The sequence below is a fragment of the Lasiodiplodia theobromae genome (assembly GCF_012971845.1).
Source record: "Lasiodiplodia theobromae strain AM2As chromosome Unknown scaffold_55, whole genome shotgun sequence".
Lineage (NCBI taxonomy): Eukaryota > Fungi > Ascomycota > Dothideomycetes > Botryosphaeriales > Botryosphaeriaceae > Lasiodiplodia > Lasiodiplodia theobromae.
The window spans coordinates 73,379-89,560 of NW_023336536.1; the positions used below are offsets into that span (position 1 = coordinate 73,379).

The 16,182-nt window shown below is 53.4% G+C and overlaps 5 protein-coding genes across 5 annotated transcripts; 2 read left to right on the forward strand and 3 right to left on the reverse strand.

Moving 5' to 3' along the window:
• Positions 1-3,640: 3,640 nt before the first annotated feature.
• Positions 3,641-4,938, reverse strand: LTHEOB_11914 (Basic-leucine zipper transcription factor; the record flags this gene model as incomplete). The annotated part of the gene is made up of 3 exons (XM_035508723.1): positions 3,641-4,440; positions 4,494-4,682; positions 4,875-4,938. The coding sequence occupies 3 exons, from the start codon at positions 4,936-4,938 to the stop codon at positions 3,641-3,643; spliced, it is 1,053 nt and encodes a 350-aa protein (XP_035365483.1).
• Positions 4,939-7,488: 2,550 nt separating this feature from the next.
• LTHEOB_11915 (uncharacterized protein) lies at positions 7,489-8,409 on the forward strand (the record flags this gene model as incomplete). The annotated part of the gene is made up of 1 exon (XM_035508724.1): positions 7,489-8,409. The coding sequence occupies one exon, from the start codon at positions 7,489-7,491 to the stop codon at positions 8,407-8,409; it is 921 nt and encodes a 306-aa protein (XP_035365484.1).
• Positions 8,410-8,743: 334 nt separating this feature from the next.
• Positions 8,744-10,149, reverse strand: LTHEOB_11916 (uncharacterized protein; the record flags this gene model as incomplete). The annotated part of the gene is made up of 3 exons (XM_035508725.1): positions 8,744-9,629; positions 9,852-9,876; positions 9,930-10,149. The coding sequence occupies 3 exons, from the start codon at positions 10,147-10,149 to the stop codon at positions 8,744-8,746; spliced, it is 1,131 nt and encodes a 376-aa protein (XP_035365485.1).
• Positions 10,150-11,978: 1,829 nt separating this feature from the next.
• On the reverse strand, positions 11,979-12,515 carry LTHEOB_11917 (37s ribosomal protein; the record flags this gene model as incomplete). The annotated part of the gene is made up of 3 exons (XM_035508726.1): positions 11,979-12,065; positions 12,122-12,201; positions 12,383-12,515. The coding sequence occupies 3 exons, from the start codon at positions 12,513-12,515 to the stop codon at positions 11,979-11,981; spliced, it is 300 nt and encodes a 99-aa protein (XP_035365486.1).
• Positions 12,516-12,821: 306 nt separating this feature from the next.
• On the forward strand, positions 12,822-16,096 carry LTHEOB_11918 (C-14 sterol reductase; the record flags this gene model as incomplete). Its single annotated transcript, XM_035508727.1, has 3 exons — positions 12,822-13,239; positions 13,296-14,433; positions 14,497-16,096. 3 exons carry the CDS (start codon positions 12,822-12,824, stop codon positions 16,094-16,096), a joined length of 3,156 nt encoding a protein of 1,051 aa, XP_035365487.1.
• Positions 16,097-16,182: the final 86 nt, after the last annotated feature.

The window sequence follows — 16,182 nt, forward strand, 5'->3', positions numbered from 1 at the left end:
GGTGTTTTTATAAATGCCTTGTGGATATTCGAACAGAAATAAATGTGGTAAGAAGGTAGCTCAGTTTATTCGCTAGCTGATCTGGTAATATAGTAGAGAACGTAATGATTCTAACAACTCAGCTCAAACTCTTCAGCATACTTTGGTGATCGTACCTCGCATTGCTTGGGATCGTAGGCCTGTTTCAGTTAAACGCGGCCCCTTAAGCTGATGACAGGTCATTCCTGAGTCATGCTTAATGGTGACGGGGACAGAGTGCGAATGCTTGACTGGCTTTCTGTCCTCACAATTCCGCCAGATTCATTCACTGATTCCTGCTCTACCCGAATGCCGGCTCCCTTTGACGTTTGTTCTTGATGGATCGTAGTTATCTCGCCTTCTCGCGCTCCAGACCTGGAGGGAATGGGCGAGGGGATTTCGGTCAATGTTTCATCTCCTGCTTGGTGCGGCCCCGAAGAAGAATAGTAAGCCGGCATTGGTATCGGGCTACCGGTTTCCGTGTCGGTGTTTAGGGAGAGAGTCGACGTGGTCCTTGTCGATTCATCCGTGACATGAGCTGCGAGTTTTGGGTGTTCAGGATCGGTCAGATCCACCATTGCCAGCTTCTCGTTGGGACTGGTGATGGGGGTTTCATCGTCCGCCCGCTGCCAGGTCCCGAAGCCAAGCTCTTCGTGGGCAAGGCGTTGCAGTTGGAGGGTCTCGTTGATGGTCCATTCAAGACGTTGGTAGGTATGCGTGTTTCGACGTCTTTGGACGAAAGCGACGATTGGTTCGAGTGCGTATGATGTTACAATGATGACGAAACCGATCCCGAGGGTTAGTGAGAGGCCGAAGACGCTGAAAGAGGCGAAGTTCGTACTTCTGACTTTCTATTCCACCAAAGAATCAGTGTGAGTTGATAGGTAGTAAAGACAGGCCGGGTGTGGAATGGCTTTGCGAATGACCCCATATTTTTAAGACACTGGCGCTTTGCTAGAGAAAGCGCACGTACCTGATTTCGACACCGAGCCCATTCTGCATCTGTCTTGGGGCGAATGGAGTGCTCCGCAATGTATTCACTATTCGGTCCCGTGGCCTGTTCGAATATTTGACGTTGGAGGATGGCCAAACTCGTATTGAACCAATACTGTACGTCCTGCTGCCACTGATCTTCGGGCAACTTAGCTGAGTAAGTCCCTTCGATGTTGCGGCGAGATAGGAGCGAGAAAGCTCCAAGATCTTTGATAGTACTTGTAATGTCACCGAGGAGGTATCTGCGGGAGATGTATCCAACGGACGCCCTCTGTTTGTCGGTTTTCCAGATGTCACTGGAAGTCACTGCATGGTCAAGGCCATGATCCAGACCGCTTAGAGGAGTGCAGCCAGACTCCGCAGGTAGGTTTGGGTTGCAAAATTGATGTTGTGAGCTGCATCCAAGCACTGTGATGAATTCGTCTTTCATGTATACAGTGGTATTAAGCACATCACTCTGATTGAAAAGCGTAAGCATCGGCATTGAACGGTGTGCAGAGTACCAAGGGTCGTCCACTGGCTCGATGAAAAATATTCCCGGAGCTCCAAGGAAAAAAAGTTCCGTGATAGCATCTACGGTTTGAAGTTCTGGGATAGGGTTAAAGTTTATGGCAGGGCTGTATATCAGGTTAGCGGGCTCTTATGAAGAATTCACACGGTAATGTTTTCATGCTAATCTCAGGATAAAGCCTTGCTGCACATCTTTTGCTGGACAATGAACGATGCTGTTCGTTATGGGCGATTGTGAATCGGTGTCTTCGCCATAGTAGAAGTTGTGTATCCCTTCACACCCGTCGTTATCAGAGGCTGCGGGCTCCAAGACATGATAGCAATCTGTTTTGATTGGGGCACAATGCGTAATCATCCGGTAAGTGAATCTATCGTGAGGTGAGGCATTGATGCCAAAGTCGTTGTGGCTGCTCATGGGTCCAGTATCAATCCTGAGATTGGAGGTGTTGCTCAAGCAGATCCCACCGTGGAAAGGGCAATCGGCGTTTCGTTCGATGTTTACTGGAAGCGTTGCTCGGACAAAGGATTTGCAGTCTTCAGATGCTCCTTTGTCACGATAACATTATTCAGTAAACGTAGACGCCGCCGTTATCGTGCCGCTGATCCACGGGTTTACCTGTAGGAGGCCAGTGCCAAGATCGGTATCATAGAGGTCCTGCGTGGTGATACATTTGTCTCCGTTCAGGAGTACTTCATTGCCAGTAAGAGTTGATATCCTTGATGAGAAGATACTGGCCACGGCGAATCCTGAGGTTACCAATGCAGTAGCCGCGAGGAGTGGAAGGATACGGGCATAAGCGTGATCTGCCGTCCTCCGCCACGCCAATACCGCTGCTAAGAGCTTATATATGCCGCCGACTCCGCTTGCTGTATTCCGTAGTATAGCTTGCTGTTGATGATAAAGTCCATCGCGTGGCCGTGGTGTTGAGAGGGAAGAGTGAAGTACAAAACAAAAGATCCTCCAACAGCAGGCGCCTGTTGCAGTCACAAAAAGAGCAAGAAAAGCAGTGAGAAGGCCTCCATTTTGGTGGTCAAGGGTAATAGTTGCACCAAGGATGGCCCCACGAGACCAGTTGGTCCAGAACCCCGTGTGAACACCGTCGTCGGCCACAGCTTGTGCTATGGAAGAGCTCATGATAGTAAAATTGAGAAACTGAATTTTCGGGTGGTGGAGGCCTGAGGGCAGAATAGGCCTCTTTATGCTACAGAAATATGCGTGCCGTTTTGTTGGGCCCAGTATGCACTTCAGCAGACCTTCTCGTTCTGGACATTAGTCTGAAGCAATGACTCGGACGTAGGTCTTGCAAATGGTCTCACTGAACAGAATTAGCAATGCTCGAACGAATAAAGAACAATTCTGGATGAGTGTGAAGGTGTCACGACATCGACGCGGTGAAACACGAGATGGCACAAGACTTCGCCACCCGTCTTCACAACCTAACCCATACTCGACATTACCAGCACACATTTCATATTTAAAAAAGAGTACAAATATCTCAAGGTAAGACCCTGGCGCCCAAACTCGAGTGATAGAATGCCATGAACAAAGTAGGGAAATGCTTTTTGCAACAATTAGTCTGATTTGGCTGGGCATAGGTGGTGTTACAGCGGACCTTAGCGAAGAACCATTGTGTCATGTACTGTATAAATAGCCCCTCAGCTTTGCAGAAAAACAAGGACCATTTACCACTAGCCTGCCAATGAAACGCTGTTGCTGCAGGGAACTCGAGTCACAAACCAGGCCGTCCCCAGTCTAAGCCCACTGAATACAAAAATAGAAGGGGAGTTCGCAGCTTCCTGGGCGTTGAAAACTTGAATGGCGAGCAAAAAGAGGGGTAAATATTATGATTGCTGTGGTGCTGCTGAGGCTGACAGGAAACTCTTGGCCTCCTCGGGCTCGATCATTGTTTGGATCTGGTTCTTCTTGAAGCCAAACTTGGCGAGACGCTTGCGAATCTCTCTATCTAGCTCTCCTTTTTTTCTCTGCTCATGCCTTCCACTGTCTCTTCCTTCTGCTTGCCCTCGAACTCTTCCAATCCCTCCTTCTCCCTCTTCTTCTTGTCCTCGTGCTTATATTATCAAACTACTTCTTCTCAAATTCGGTGATAATGTGCTTCCATTAGTCCTCGGCCTCCTTCGCCTCACTCTCTATCTTTAGCCCATACTCTTCGGCCGCTGTCTTTTTAGCAGCCGCCTCCTTAGCTATGCGCTCCTTCTCCGCCTGAACAGCCCTCTTTCTCAGCTCCTCAAGCTCTTCTTCTTCTTTTTGGCGCCTGCGCTTATCTTCCAGCCGCTTGCGCTCGTACTTCTCGAGGATGCGCTCTTCCTCTTCTGGCCGCTTACGCTCGTACTTCTTACGGATGTGCTCCTCCTCACGCTTTAGCCGCTCCTCCTCCTCGTCGCGTTCCTGCTTGTCCTTGAGAATCCCCAGATCCAGCCGCTTCCGGAGCAGTGCCTCTTCGTCCTCTTCGCGCGCCGTTTTTTCCTTGAGCACCTTCAGCTCTAACCGCTTCTGAGCCAGCAATTCCTCCTCCTCACGCACCTGCTCCTCATTTAGCTCCATCGGATCCGCATGGTAGCCCGGTCTGAGCGAGGTTCCTAAATTATCGTGGCTGCGAAGATCGTACTCGGTGAAATCAGGGTAACTACGCTCTATCGATGGAGGTTTGTACGGCGCGTCGTCGTCGAGCGCCCGCGCGCCGTCATCGTCGTCAGGAATAATGCGGCGGCGGCCTTGCGAGCGTTGCAGATGGTCATCGTCCTCGTGAACTCGTTCACCTACTCCAGCATAGCCGAGTTCCTCTGCCGGGATGTCCGGGCTACGGCGGCTATAGTCACCCTGGTCTGCCGGATTCACCGGAGCGGAGCTGGAGGCAGCACGACGCTCGAAATCCTCAAACTTCTTCTTGAGCTTCCTGCCTGCAGAATGGGTCAGTTGGCGAGCTTTCGAGGGTTGCGGACCGCCGACGTACGATAGTTGCGCTGGGCAATGCGGTTCTGCATCCGCCTGCGCTCTGCTAGCTCGGAGATCGTGGGCCGGCCCTCGACGGGGTAATTCTGCTGCGCCTGCGTAGCTTGCTGTTGATGTATACTAGGGAAGAAGCCCACCTCCTGGGGCTGATCGAGATCAACGAAATCTTCGTCCTGGCCCTCGTTCACCACTGAACTGTTGTCATCACTGCTTCCACTCGCTCCCAACTCGACATCTTCATCACTGTCGTGCTCTTCGGAATTCAACGGGGGAAGCGCGAACAATGCTAGCTGCCTTTGATGATCACCAAGGTGGTTTCTCAGCTGAAGCAAAGATGAGCAGTTTTCTCCACAGAGACAGCAATCTGCCAACGTCTCGATACCGGGAGTGCGTTCCGAGCTTTCGACGAAAGCATCCATAGATTCACGAATGTTGTGCTCATTCATGATGTGATCTCTGAAAGCATGTTGAGTGTTGAATCGCCGAAGACAACCTTGTTGGCAGATCCAGTAGCGCCTGTGCATTTCTCGTTCATGTTGAAACCATTCACGGCGACCTTCGAAGAGCTTATGCGCCATAGGGCATCCCGGAAATGTGCACACGTAGGGATGGAGGTCCTTGTATACGTGTCTCCTAAATCATGATTAGAACCATCATTATAGGTCATTCCGGGGCGACAGCCATACTTCCATGATTTCCTCGTCCGTATTGAAACTAACATGAAGCAGAAAGGGCACTCGAAGGGTTCCTCTGGTTTGGCTCGCCTGGGAGGTGGTGGGACTCTTGGGCCCTCAGTAGAATCGCCCGTAGAGGTTGCGAATGAAGTCTGAGATACCACAGTATCAGAATTTTCTTCTGTTTCAAGGTCCACGAGATGTGGCGTGTTCTTGATGGCCTCTGGAAGAGATGAAGCAATCGTACTCTGTGGCTGATATTCGGTTCTCCCGTCGTACTTCGACATAGGCTCGTAGGCAAAATTTCTTGCGTGATTGCTTCTGTACCTGAAGTACTGCCGGCGTCTGGATATTGCTGTCGCAAGCCTTCTCACGATTTCCTCTTCAGCATCTGGAAACCTTTCGCGTACGTGGCGGATGTCCCATTCCTCGAAGTGGGAAATGTCAATATTTGCGGAGTTGAGCAATCGATCATGGGAGGCAGGCATTCGAATGGCCATGGAAAGCCGCATAAGTAAGGTAATCCGAGCATTGATACTGACCATCACTTGACGTAGTTCGGTTTCATTATCCAAAGATCCATCACTACTGCTATCACTCGATTCGCTGTCTGTCGAATCGGAGTCAGAATGTGTGTCCGGCGGCAACTTTTCCCATGCCGTCTTTTCGCCTTTGACGATAGCAGTTCCTCATATCATGTCAGTGGGTCGATATCCAAAATGGTACTACAAGCTCACCGTCTTTTATGAAGTCGATCAAACTTTGAAGCAGTGCTTGAGCCCTCTCACGGATGTGTGAGGCGTCTCTGAGCCGATATTCCAAAGAGCTTCGGCCGGTTTTATGAGCCCTGATGTTGCTTCTCCAGACGCGAAAGCGTCCGATAGTATCAGAAACTTCGGAAGAAGTGATCTCGTGTGACAACTCTGGCTCTTTCTCGATTATCGAAGCCAGCATCCTTTTGAAAGAGCTTAAGCACGTCGAGACGAGACTTGGAATGGCAACAACTTGCACCGTGCCTTTGGGGGTTTGGCTGACTATTCCATCTTCCTCTTGGGCGTCACCACTGCTGGTGATGGCTGTGCCAGGGCCTAGGCTCATACTGAGTTCTGGTGCCTGACTGGCAGGCAAGTGAGGATTCCAAGGTTGCACGGCACAGCTTCGAGGTTGCTTCCACTATACCTCGCCGTGGTTCGGAAGGGAGGTTAGACACTTCGTGGGAATGCAGCTAAACGCGGCATTGCTTTGGAACAGAGTAAACTACAGTTCCCCGCTCAATCCCTCATCAGCAAAAGTACATCTATCTCATTGGTGAAATTATTAATAGCTCACCCCGCTCGCCCAACGTATTGTGTAACCTGGAACCCCACCCTCTGAATCATGACGCGGCAGCGCAACTTCAGCCTTACATCTTCTTCAATTGCCTGCATTCTAGGTTTGCAACAGACATGTCCGGTGTTGAAGCGACAAGTCTCGTCCTTGGCGCATTTCCTCTAATCATCGAAGCGGTCAAAGTGTACTCGAATGGCGCTTCAACTATCAGGCGCTATATAAAATACCAACGTCCTCTGAGTAATCTTTGTGACGAACTCACTGTCGAAAGAACCCTGTTCGAGAACGTCTGTGAGGAGCTGTTGGATGGCCTGATCGAAGATCACAAATGGAAGGCTACTTTGCTAAAAGATCCTGGGGGAGAAGCTTGGAAGGAGAAAGTGCTTGAAGAGAAGCTGAAGGCCCGTCTACATGGCTCGTTATACGAAGTGTACTTGAAGGTCATGAGAGATATGAAGCAAGCTGTTGCGGAGATCCAAGAACTGTTGAAACTTGGGGAAGATAACAAGGTACTAACGGCTATTACTCTCCCAAGTATCCAACGGATTCGCTAAGTATCGCCAGGTTCAAATAAATGCAAACGACCGTTTCGACAAAGCAAAGAAAAAGTTGAAGTTTAGTATCAAACCAAAACACTACGAAGACTCGGTCGCCCAGATCCGTCGGAGCACGAAAAGGCTGAAAGAAGCTACCCGGCTTGGCACAAAGATAGAAGCTCGTACAAATGTACCACGGATATTGCACAATCCGCTAAGAGGGACGGACTTGGACTTCAGCACCATACAAAATGGTGCTTCTCGGGTTTACAACATCATCCGAGGTCAACTCAAATGCAGTTGCAGGTCATCTCATGTTATCAACCTTGAACTAGAACCGCATAAGAAGCTTGCTGCGCGAGTCAATCGTGATACCGGGAGAGAGGTTCAGCCTTCATTCCGAGTATTGTTTTCATACGGCGTCAAGAGCTCTCCTGCGGACACCCAACCATGGAAAATGGAAGCCGTCGAAATCTTCCCTGATGAAGAAGAACCAAACAACTTGTCCTTTCCCGGAAAGAATTCCCCTGAAATTCCTACTTCAGCCACAAAGAAAGTGCAATTCCTTGATGAGACTATTGTGAGCGTCACCAACACGAAGAAAGTAGATTTCGCTTCGGACCTGCTTGGCAGCCTCTGCATTAGCCCGTCAAATATTTGCCTACAGCAATTGTTTCAGGGACCACACGCTGTTCTCCTCACAGAGAAGCTTTTGAGCCCAAAACCAGAAACGTCGCAGTCAACAACCCCCCTTCACTCATCGTCCAGCCCGGATCTCCTCTCTCTACGGGAAGTCCTCCTCTCAGACAGCACCGGTCAATACCGACGCCGCTTTAGCAATCTCGTCAAGCTCCGCCTGTCTGTCACCTTGGCCTGGAGTCTCCTTCAATTACACAAAACCCCATGGTTCTGCAAAACCTGGACCAACATCGACATCAACCTTCTTGACCTTCCTCACTACCCGCGGCTCGACCAGCCATTCATCAGTCGGACAGTCTCTGAGGAAAGCGAGGCGCATCACAGCCAACTAACACACCAGTCCACATCAGCGAGACCGCGCAACGGGGCATTGTTTGCCTTGGGCGTGCTTCTTATTGAACTGTGTCTGGGCGCGCCTTTCGACAAGCTTCGTGAGCCGCAAGAGTTGAAAGTGCTTGGTCTGCCGGATACATGCTCCGACTACGAGGTGGCGGATTGCCTCATAGATGAGGTATACGATAAGTTCGGCGATACTTACGGCGATGCGGTGCTGAAGTGCATCCGGTGCGAATTTGGCTGCAGGCGGAACAGTCTCGATGACGAGCGCTTCAGGAGAGCTTTCTACACTGGAGTGATCGTATTGCTAGAGCAGAACCTGGAAGTGTTCCGTAGCCAGTAAGAGTTTCAATTTCCAGCAACCGTTGATGTAGGAATGCATGGAAGAGTCTAGGCCATGACGAGATGATTGTCTTAATTTTCTTGCAACATGAGTTGATGTAGCTGGCAGTACACTAGCAATCTTTTTGTATCTCTTCATCCAATTCAATGAACCGGCGCATTCACATGTAAGAGGCGGGGTGGTGAGCTAGCAACAAAGAGCGATTGGATATCTTCGTGGACAATACATACAAATATTCATCAAATCAAACCCCCAAAGCTAGTTCAAAACATCATCCATAAACATCATTGACAAAATCTTTAAACCCAGTACATGATCTCACACCCCCAACATCCTACGGCGCCTCATGCACCTGCTGCCCTTCACTGTTCCTATATACCGGCGTCCCATCAATCTGCGGAACGTTCGAATTCCACTGTTGCTGCTGCTGCTGCGGCGGCTGCGGCGGCCCCTGCTGTATCGGCGACGGAGTATATTGTGGACTGGGGCTGATCGGCGGCGAGTACGGACCGGGCGTGCCGGGCACACTCGACACGGTATGCTGCGAGTACTCATACTTTACATCCGACTCCGCGGCTCCATGCTGATGCTGCGGGGGAGGGGATTGCGGCGGTGGCGGCGGCGCGTAGAAGCTCGCCGTGTTGCCTGGCTGCTGCATCTGCGGCACGCCGGCCATGGGCGGCGGAGGCTTATAGTCGTTGGGGCCCGGGACGGGACCGCCGTACGGCATCGGAGGCGGGGGCTGATGCTGGTGTTGCTGCTGCGGAGGAGGAGGGGGAGGAGGACCGGGTTGCGCGGGGTGGAAGGCCGCAGCTGCGGCGGCGTTGCGCCTGTCGCGGCGGCGCTTGAAGAGACAGAAGAGGAGGACGCCGCCCGCCACGGCGAGGACTGCGAGGCCACCGACGACGCCGCCGATGATGGCGCCGAGGGGGGTCTTCTTCGAGTCGTCATCGCTGCTGGATGAGGACGAGGATGAAGAGGAGGAGGAGCTGCCGCTGGCAAGGCCGGCGGAGAGGATTTGGGTTTGGGTGACGAAGACGGTGGGGAAGCTGAACTCGGGGATGGAGGTGAGGTAGGAGCTGATGTCGAAAGTGGACTGGCCGCTGTATGTGCGCTCGACGGTGCCAGTGAAGGCGGAGACGTCGCAGCCGTAGCCGGCGAGAGTGGTTGTGATGAAATCGTACTTCCAGTCCACGCAGTAAGGTGCTGAGGCATCGGTACTGTAATTAATCGTCAAGTCAGAACACATAACCAAACAATGGTTCGATAGCATTGGGGATCTATACCATTTAGCCACTGCTTGATCTAGCAAGCAGTCTGCTGCTGTACAGCTGGCAAGCTGTGAGCTCGGAACACAGGACGTGTAGAGGTAGCAAGAATCAAGACTGAGTGGATCGCAGCATCCTGCAACGTCCAAAAGGGTGTTTGTGGCGCAAATGTACGTTCCAGCGCAGGTCAAGGCACTCTCTATGAGGCAGCTCAGTAAGGAAATCTCGTTTCCGTCCACAAGAGAGGCTTACCATAGTCTCCATTCACAAAACCACAGGTTTGGTCGTAGTCGATATAGCGCTTCAGCAGCTCAATAGTTGGGTCCTCAATGCGGGCTGCCCCAGTGATTTTCGGACTGAAGCCGTCGATTGGGTCAGGAGACACTGGTACAGTGGGAGCGGGGATAGCATGGCGACTGGCCAGCACTACTGCTGGTGCCAGAATTGCGCCAATATATCGAGAAGCGGGCATGTTGTTATGTAGAAAGTCGATATATCCGCAAGGTCTGCGGCAAAAGTGAAATGATTTCCAACCAGCAGGAAGCTCGCTGGCTCGAAGAGAGAAGACCTGAGGGTAAATGAGCACCGGAGAAAAGCGGTATGCCCTTGCCCACGTTAAAGTAACTTGCGCTGCCTGGCGCGAGGCTGAATCCCCACGCTCGGCATCCACGATCCTTCGCTTGTCCAGGCTGGCTGGTGTCGGGCTGAAGGCGCCGAAGGCGCTATTCTACCCTCTGCCGCTCCACCAGTCATCCAAACCCGCCAGGTTGGCCGCAGCTCGTAATAATCTCATGAGACCAGCCCATATACAGTATGGTGGTACAACGGTAAGCTCATGCCGCCAGTGGCTGCGCCATATTAATGCGGAACAAACGTCGGGTGTCGATCGGCCTTGCACACCGGATGGCCGTGTTGAGATGGCGTGGGCGAGTCAGGGCCATCTCCGCACTTGTTTTACGCGATGTTTTGCGTGCAGCATGTCAGGGTCCTGAGTGGTATGGGGTTGAGAAGCCAAGCTGTGGCGCCTGCGCTGGCGGCCCGCTAGGGCGTGTTTGTAAAGTGCCAAGGAGCGGCTGAAATGCATGAGCGAACTCGATAGGGGAGTCACAAACGAAGGAGTTTAAAATTGGAAATGGTTCAATCCATTTGCGTGGTCTGCCCGATGGTTTGGGTGCTTATGATGCTTGAATTGTAGTCGCGTGCTACAAGCGGCAGCTGCCGAGAGCCCAGTCCCTCAAGGAATGTCAGGTCCTGGTCTGAAAACACACAGAGGGCTGACCATGCTGGATGGATTGCGTTCTTTGTCTTCTGTTTAGTCGTCTTCAGCTACGCTCGACCGTCGAGAAGACTGCTCCAGCCGCGCGACATCAAGGCTCGCTTTCGGCTCGACACATTGCTCACCGGTGCCTGGACAGACAGGGCGCAGACCCTTCGGCGAGTTCTGCCTTGCCAGCGCAGCCACGGTGCTAGCGTCCTGTAACCGCCAGACCCAGGATCCGCCGCTTTACCACTTCGGAGACAGTCTTGACCGTTAATCCGGAGCAACCCATGGAGCGATATTTGTATGTTAACCGCAACTGATTGCTGTTGACTGGTGGACACTGATTTGCGTTGCAACTGTCTCTGGCTCATTGTGCTTCGAAACATATAATCTGAGCGAGCGCATAGCATGCAAGCCGTCTGCTTACGATCTACCGCCGAGTCAGCACCTTCTCCGGGCAAGACGATCCGCCTTGGGGGCCAGTAGATCATTCCTTTACGGGTAGTCCACCACTCAAACCGGAGCCTCAACAGCCCACCAGGCTGCCATGCTCCGGCACTTCCCTTGAAAAAAGCCGGCCAGTGATCCGCCTACCCGAGCTTGTAGCGAGGCTGTACGTTTCGTTGGCGGTGAAGACAGGCGCAGCGGCATTTGAAAGGAGACTTTCCAGGGAAGCTACCAATAGCCGATGCCTTTCCGTCCAAATTGCCGAGAATGTTTATCTCACAACTTGATGACAAACACAAAGGCCAATTCTTTTGGGAGGAGTTCAAAGGCGATGCGACTTTCCATCTCATGTCCGTAGTCTTGGCACCAGGAAACCGAGGTTCTAATCTTATCACACCACCAGTAGTAGCTTCTTGTTGCAGTCGACAATATGATTCTTTGGTATATCCATCCGAACGCCAGGTCCAATTGTTGAACATCGAAAGCCCCGCCCCTTGTGCTTCTTCGTAGTCGTTTCGTTTCCTCCCCACAAGACGCGTTATACACAATGTTGTACAAAGAAAGCCCATTGGAGAGCTGGAGGATCGATTTCTTTACTTCCGCTTGTGCGGACCGACGATCTTGGGGTACATACGCGACAAATGGTAGTTGATGGCGTTCTTCTTCTGAGCCTTGGGTCTCTGAATTCCCACACATTAGCATGCCGCATGCGGAACACTGGGATATTGTGACTAACCGGCGCATCCATGCAGGCCCTCAGTTGCTGCTCAACGGCCGCACAGCCGCCAACATTGTATCCTTGAGATGCCCAGCAACCTGAAATCCGCCAGTCAGCAACAATGTTCATGTTCAATCTGTCTTCATCGTGCGCTGCCTCCTCGGAGAGCTCGTGCGCAATGCCATGCTCTGCCGTCTTCTACAATCCTCCTCTTTATTCCTCAATGCACCACCAAAACTGCAGTTCTCCTCCTCAATAACCATATCGAGCTGCACGTACCCAGAACGGACGTCATTATACCAACGCACGGGTTGCCCTCGGTCTTGTTCGGGTTTCTGACACGCAGCTTGGGAAGAGGCGGCAGCGGGCGGGCGGCGACCTTGGTGGCACCGGGGGGCTTTGGCGGCGGCATTGCGACGGGCGACACGGAACACGGCGTGAGAACAAGCAGCGAGCGGAGGTGGTGCGGGATGGCGATGGATTGCGACTGGACATCCAAAATCTCAGGCGGGCGGCGAAATGCTCGGCGCGGCGGGAACGGACGAATCACGTGTCGACGCATCACACCCCAGCATCACTGTTTACACCAAAACACACACCGAGATAAGCACGCGCAAAAGCACGACGACGGCCGACTCCGGACTGCGCGACAAATAATCTCCAATCGTGGAGATACCTGCATTGCGCCGCGCTCCGTTTCAGGCAGTCAGCCTTCGAAATGGCCGACGCACCTTCATCTACACCGCCGCCGCAGCAGGAGCAACCCACGCGACCAGCTTCCTTCGAGGCAAAATGGAAGGAGTCCGACGCGTCCTTCCTCCAGCCCAGCAAAATCCCGGTCCCAAAGGCCCACCGCGCATGGGAGCGCCAACCGCACTCGCCGTTTACCCGCAATGGAAAGTTCCGCAAGGTATGGAAGCGCTACGAGCTGCGCTCCCAGCCCGACACGGAGACCAACACCGCGAATACCGAGAAGAATAGCCCAGCGAAGTCGCCGAGGAAGGTAGTCAAGAAGCGCGCTTTGGAAGCCCCTGCGGATCCCACCGCGACGCCTGGGAGGAAGGCGCCGAAGAACAAGGCTTTCGCCCCGACGCGGTGGGAGACGCCGAGGAAGAATAGCGGCAGGATTGCTTCCCGTATGTTGCCAAACCTCCATTTTGCTATGATGACAGCGAGACTGATCTTCTAGTAGGCAAAATTGCCCAGCCGATCTTTGCGAGAGAGCCAAGCCCAGAGCCAGTCCACGCCGACCACTTGAAAGCCATGACCATGGTCAATAATGAAGATGGCAACACTGAGGAAGATGCAAAAGAATATATTCAGGCAGACCAACCCCCGGGAAACAAGCAAGATAAGCCAATAGTCACAGGCACAGAAGACACGGAAGCAGTTGCGGAGTTTACTACGGACACGAAGCCAGAGGATGAGACAACAGCTGAAGGGAGCCAATCTGGGGACCGTCACGGGAGTATCATTCAGTCGGAAGACGAATCTCAAAGTCTTGATGTGGAGCGAGAAGCCGATCTACGAACACCCGAGACAACTGGAGAACCCAAGGATGCTGATCTGGATGTCGAAACGCATGGATTGTCGTCTGGTTACGGCGCGGATGCAGGAGCCGGAGCTGAACTGCGGATTGAGGATGTTGTTATTGATGGGGGATCTGTCTCTGACAAGGCGAGTCTGGATGCTGTTGGATCGGCGAACGAGGCAAACGAGCAGGACGAAGAACGACCAGGCCAAGAGCAACCTGAGACGGATATCACTGCGAACCTCGAAGCCTCTGTTCTGGTTGAAAGGGAATTAGGTCAAAAAAAGGAGAACGAAGGTGTGCAAGAGGGTTGCGAGAAGGTAGAGGTTGATGCAGATGCCGTCATGGGAGACCAGACACCATCCAGTCTCCTGGAGCCTCGACCTTCCGAATCATCCGTCCAGGATAATGCGGCTGATGAGAAGGTTGAGGCACCAGCTGCTCAACCAGAATCTTCTGACGTCACTTCAACGGTAATTGAAGCGGATGCGATGACATGCAACTTGGAGCAAGTGGGCGCCGAGATGCCCTCTACTGATGAATCTTTACCGAAGGAGCTTGTAGCCATGCAAGATGAAGATGACCTGAGTCTGGAACAACGACTTCAAGCAGATGCAGCAGAAACTCTTGGCTCCGGCTCTACCCTGGAGGAGGACGAAGTGCTTTTGAGTGAGGAAGAGACGGATGAGTCAGAGCATCTGGAAGAGGATGATTTAACACTTACGGAGATACCTGAGAGCGAGGAAGATGATCCCGCCAACATTCCATCACCTTCTCTTTCAGCGGCAGAATCCCCGAGGTTTTCTTCCATTGCAGATACCTTAACTCTCAACCTACCCGACAGGACACCTCCAAAGAACAGAACCACCAAAGAGATCGCAGAAGAGCCTGCTTCACCGCTCGACGAGGATACCGCTTTCTTGAGGGATTTTCTGTCGCGTGCTGACGCATCAAAGGCAAGCCGTGAGGCCGCTGCCACTCAGCTTGAGACCATGACCAAACGTCGGGACTCGGATATAGTCCGCCAGGTACTCGGCTCACCTCGTGTTGCACTTGAAGTCAAGGACCCAAATTCACCGAATGCCGCCAACACCGACTCACCCTCACGAAAGAACAAAGCAAAGGGCACCGAAGATCCATCAAGCACCACCGCTCCGGATGACAAGAAACTGGACCTTGGCGACATAACTTCCGATCTCACTCTCGAAAAGCCCGCGGAGGAACCACCAGCACCCGCACCAGCTGCAACAACGCCCAAATCGCAAAGCCGGCGCAGCTCTCGCGCACGGCAGACGCGCCTTCCGACCACACCCACCGCCTCCAACGCCAGAGGCCCCAACCGCATCCAATTCCGCGGCGCCAACGGGGCGGACCCGGTCGTCCTCAGGAAGTCGGAGGCGCAGGAACTAGCCGCGGCCACGCGCACCAACACGCGGAAGAACAAGGGCGGCGCCGTCGCCGCACCGATCCGCCTCACCAAGCTCAAGGCGGAAGCCCTCAAGACCGGCACCGCTCCCGACGCACCGGCGCCCGACGGCTCTCTGCCCGTGTTCGCGGACCCGCAGATCGACGTCTGGCTGGCCAGCAGGCTTCGTTGGGACAGCCAGCTTGTGTACTTCCAGGAGCAGGGCAACCTTGCGGGTTTGACGAGCTTGTCCGATGATGAGTCAACCGAGCCGGCAGAGACGGAGTCTGCTTCTCAAGGCAAGAAAGAAGAGGGCAGCAAGAAGAGGAAGGGTAAGAGTGAGGATGCGGCTTCTACGCCTGCGCGGACGAAGCGGGCCAAGGGCCTGGGCGCTGGTAACGGCACCCCCGCGAAGGGTTTGTTGATGCCCGCGAGCCTGCTGCCTACGGACGTACAGGCGGAGCTGGAGAAGAACGAGTCTACAGAGGAGGAGATCAAGGAGAAGAAGAGCGGTAGTGGGAAGAAGGCATCCGTCCTGCCGCCATCTATTTCGTCCAGCAAGAGTACCGGCGTTGGTTCGAAGGGAGGGAAGAAATCGGACAAGGCAGCAGTCAAGGAAGCACAGCCTGTCGAGGCTGTTACCGAGACTGTCGCCTCATCACAGGAAAGCAACAAGAGCGACTCCGCGCCGCCTGCTCCCACCACCGCCCCACCACCGCCGCTGCCGCCTTCCCAGCTTCCCACCCCAGCCGCCTCCCGCCGCAGCCGCCTCCAGACGCCGCGAAAGGTCAAGCTGCCCGTGCCCGTGTCTTCTTCCATTTCTGCGTCGACAGGCATCCCGGCTGTTTCTTCTCCTGCCATCAAGGCGGCGCCGGCGGCGCAGGCGCAGAACAACAACAACCCTCCTAGCAGACTCATCGGCTCCACGCCGCGGAAGATGGCGGGCATCACGAAGCCTGCCGTATCTACAGGCGACGGGGGTAGTGGTGGTGGTGGTACTCAGGGGCTCAGCGCTGGCCGCAGGAGGGGTGCTGCAGCGGCGGCGAGGAGAGGCTGAGAACTCTCTTATTCCTACGGATTTTGATTCTATTTTGTTTCTTGTTGGACTGGACGGAGATACCCGAGGGCGTCAATGGCGTAGCG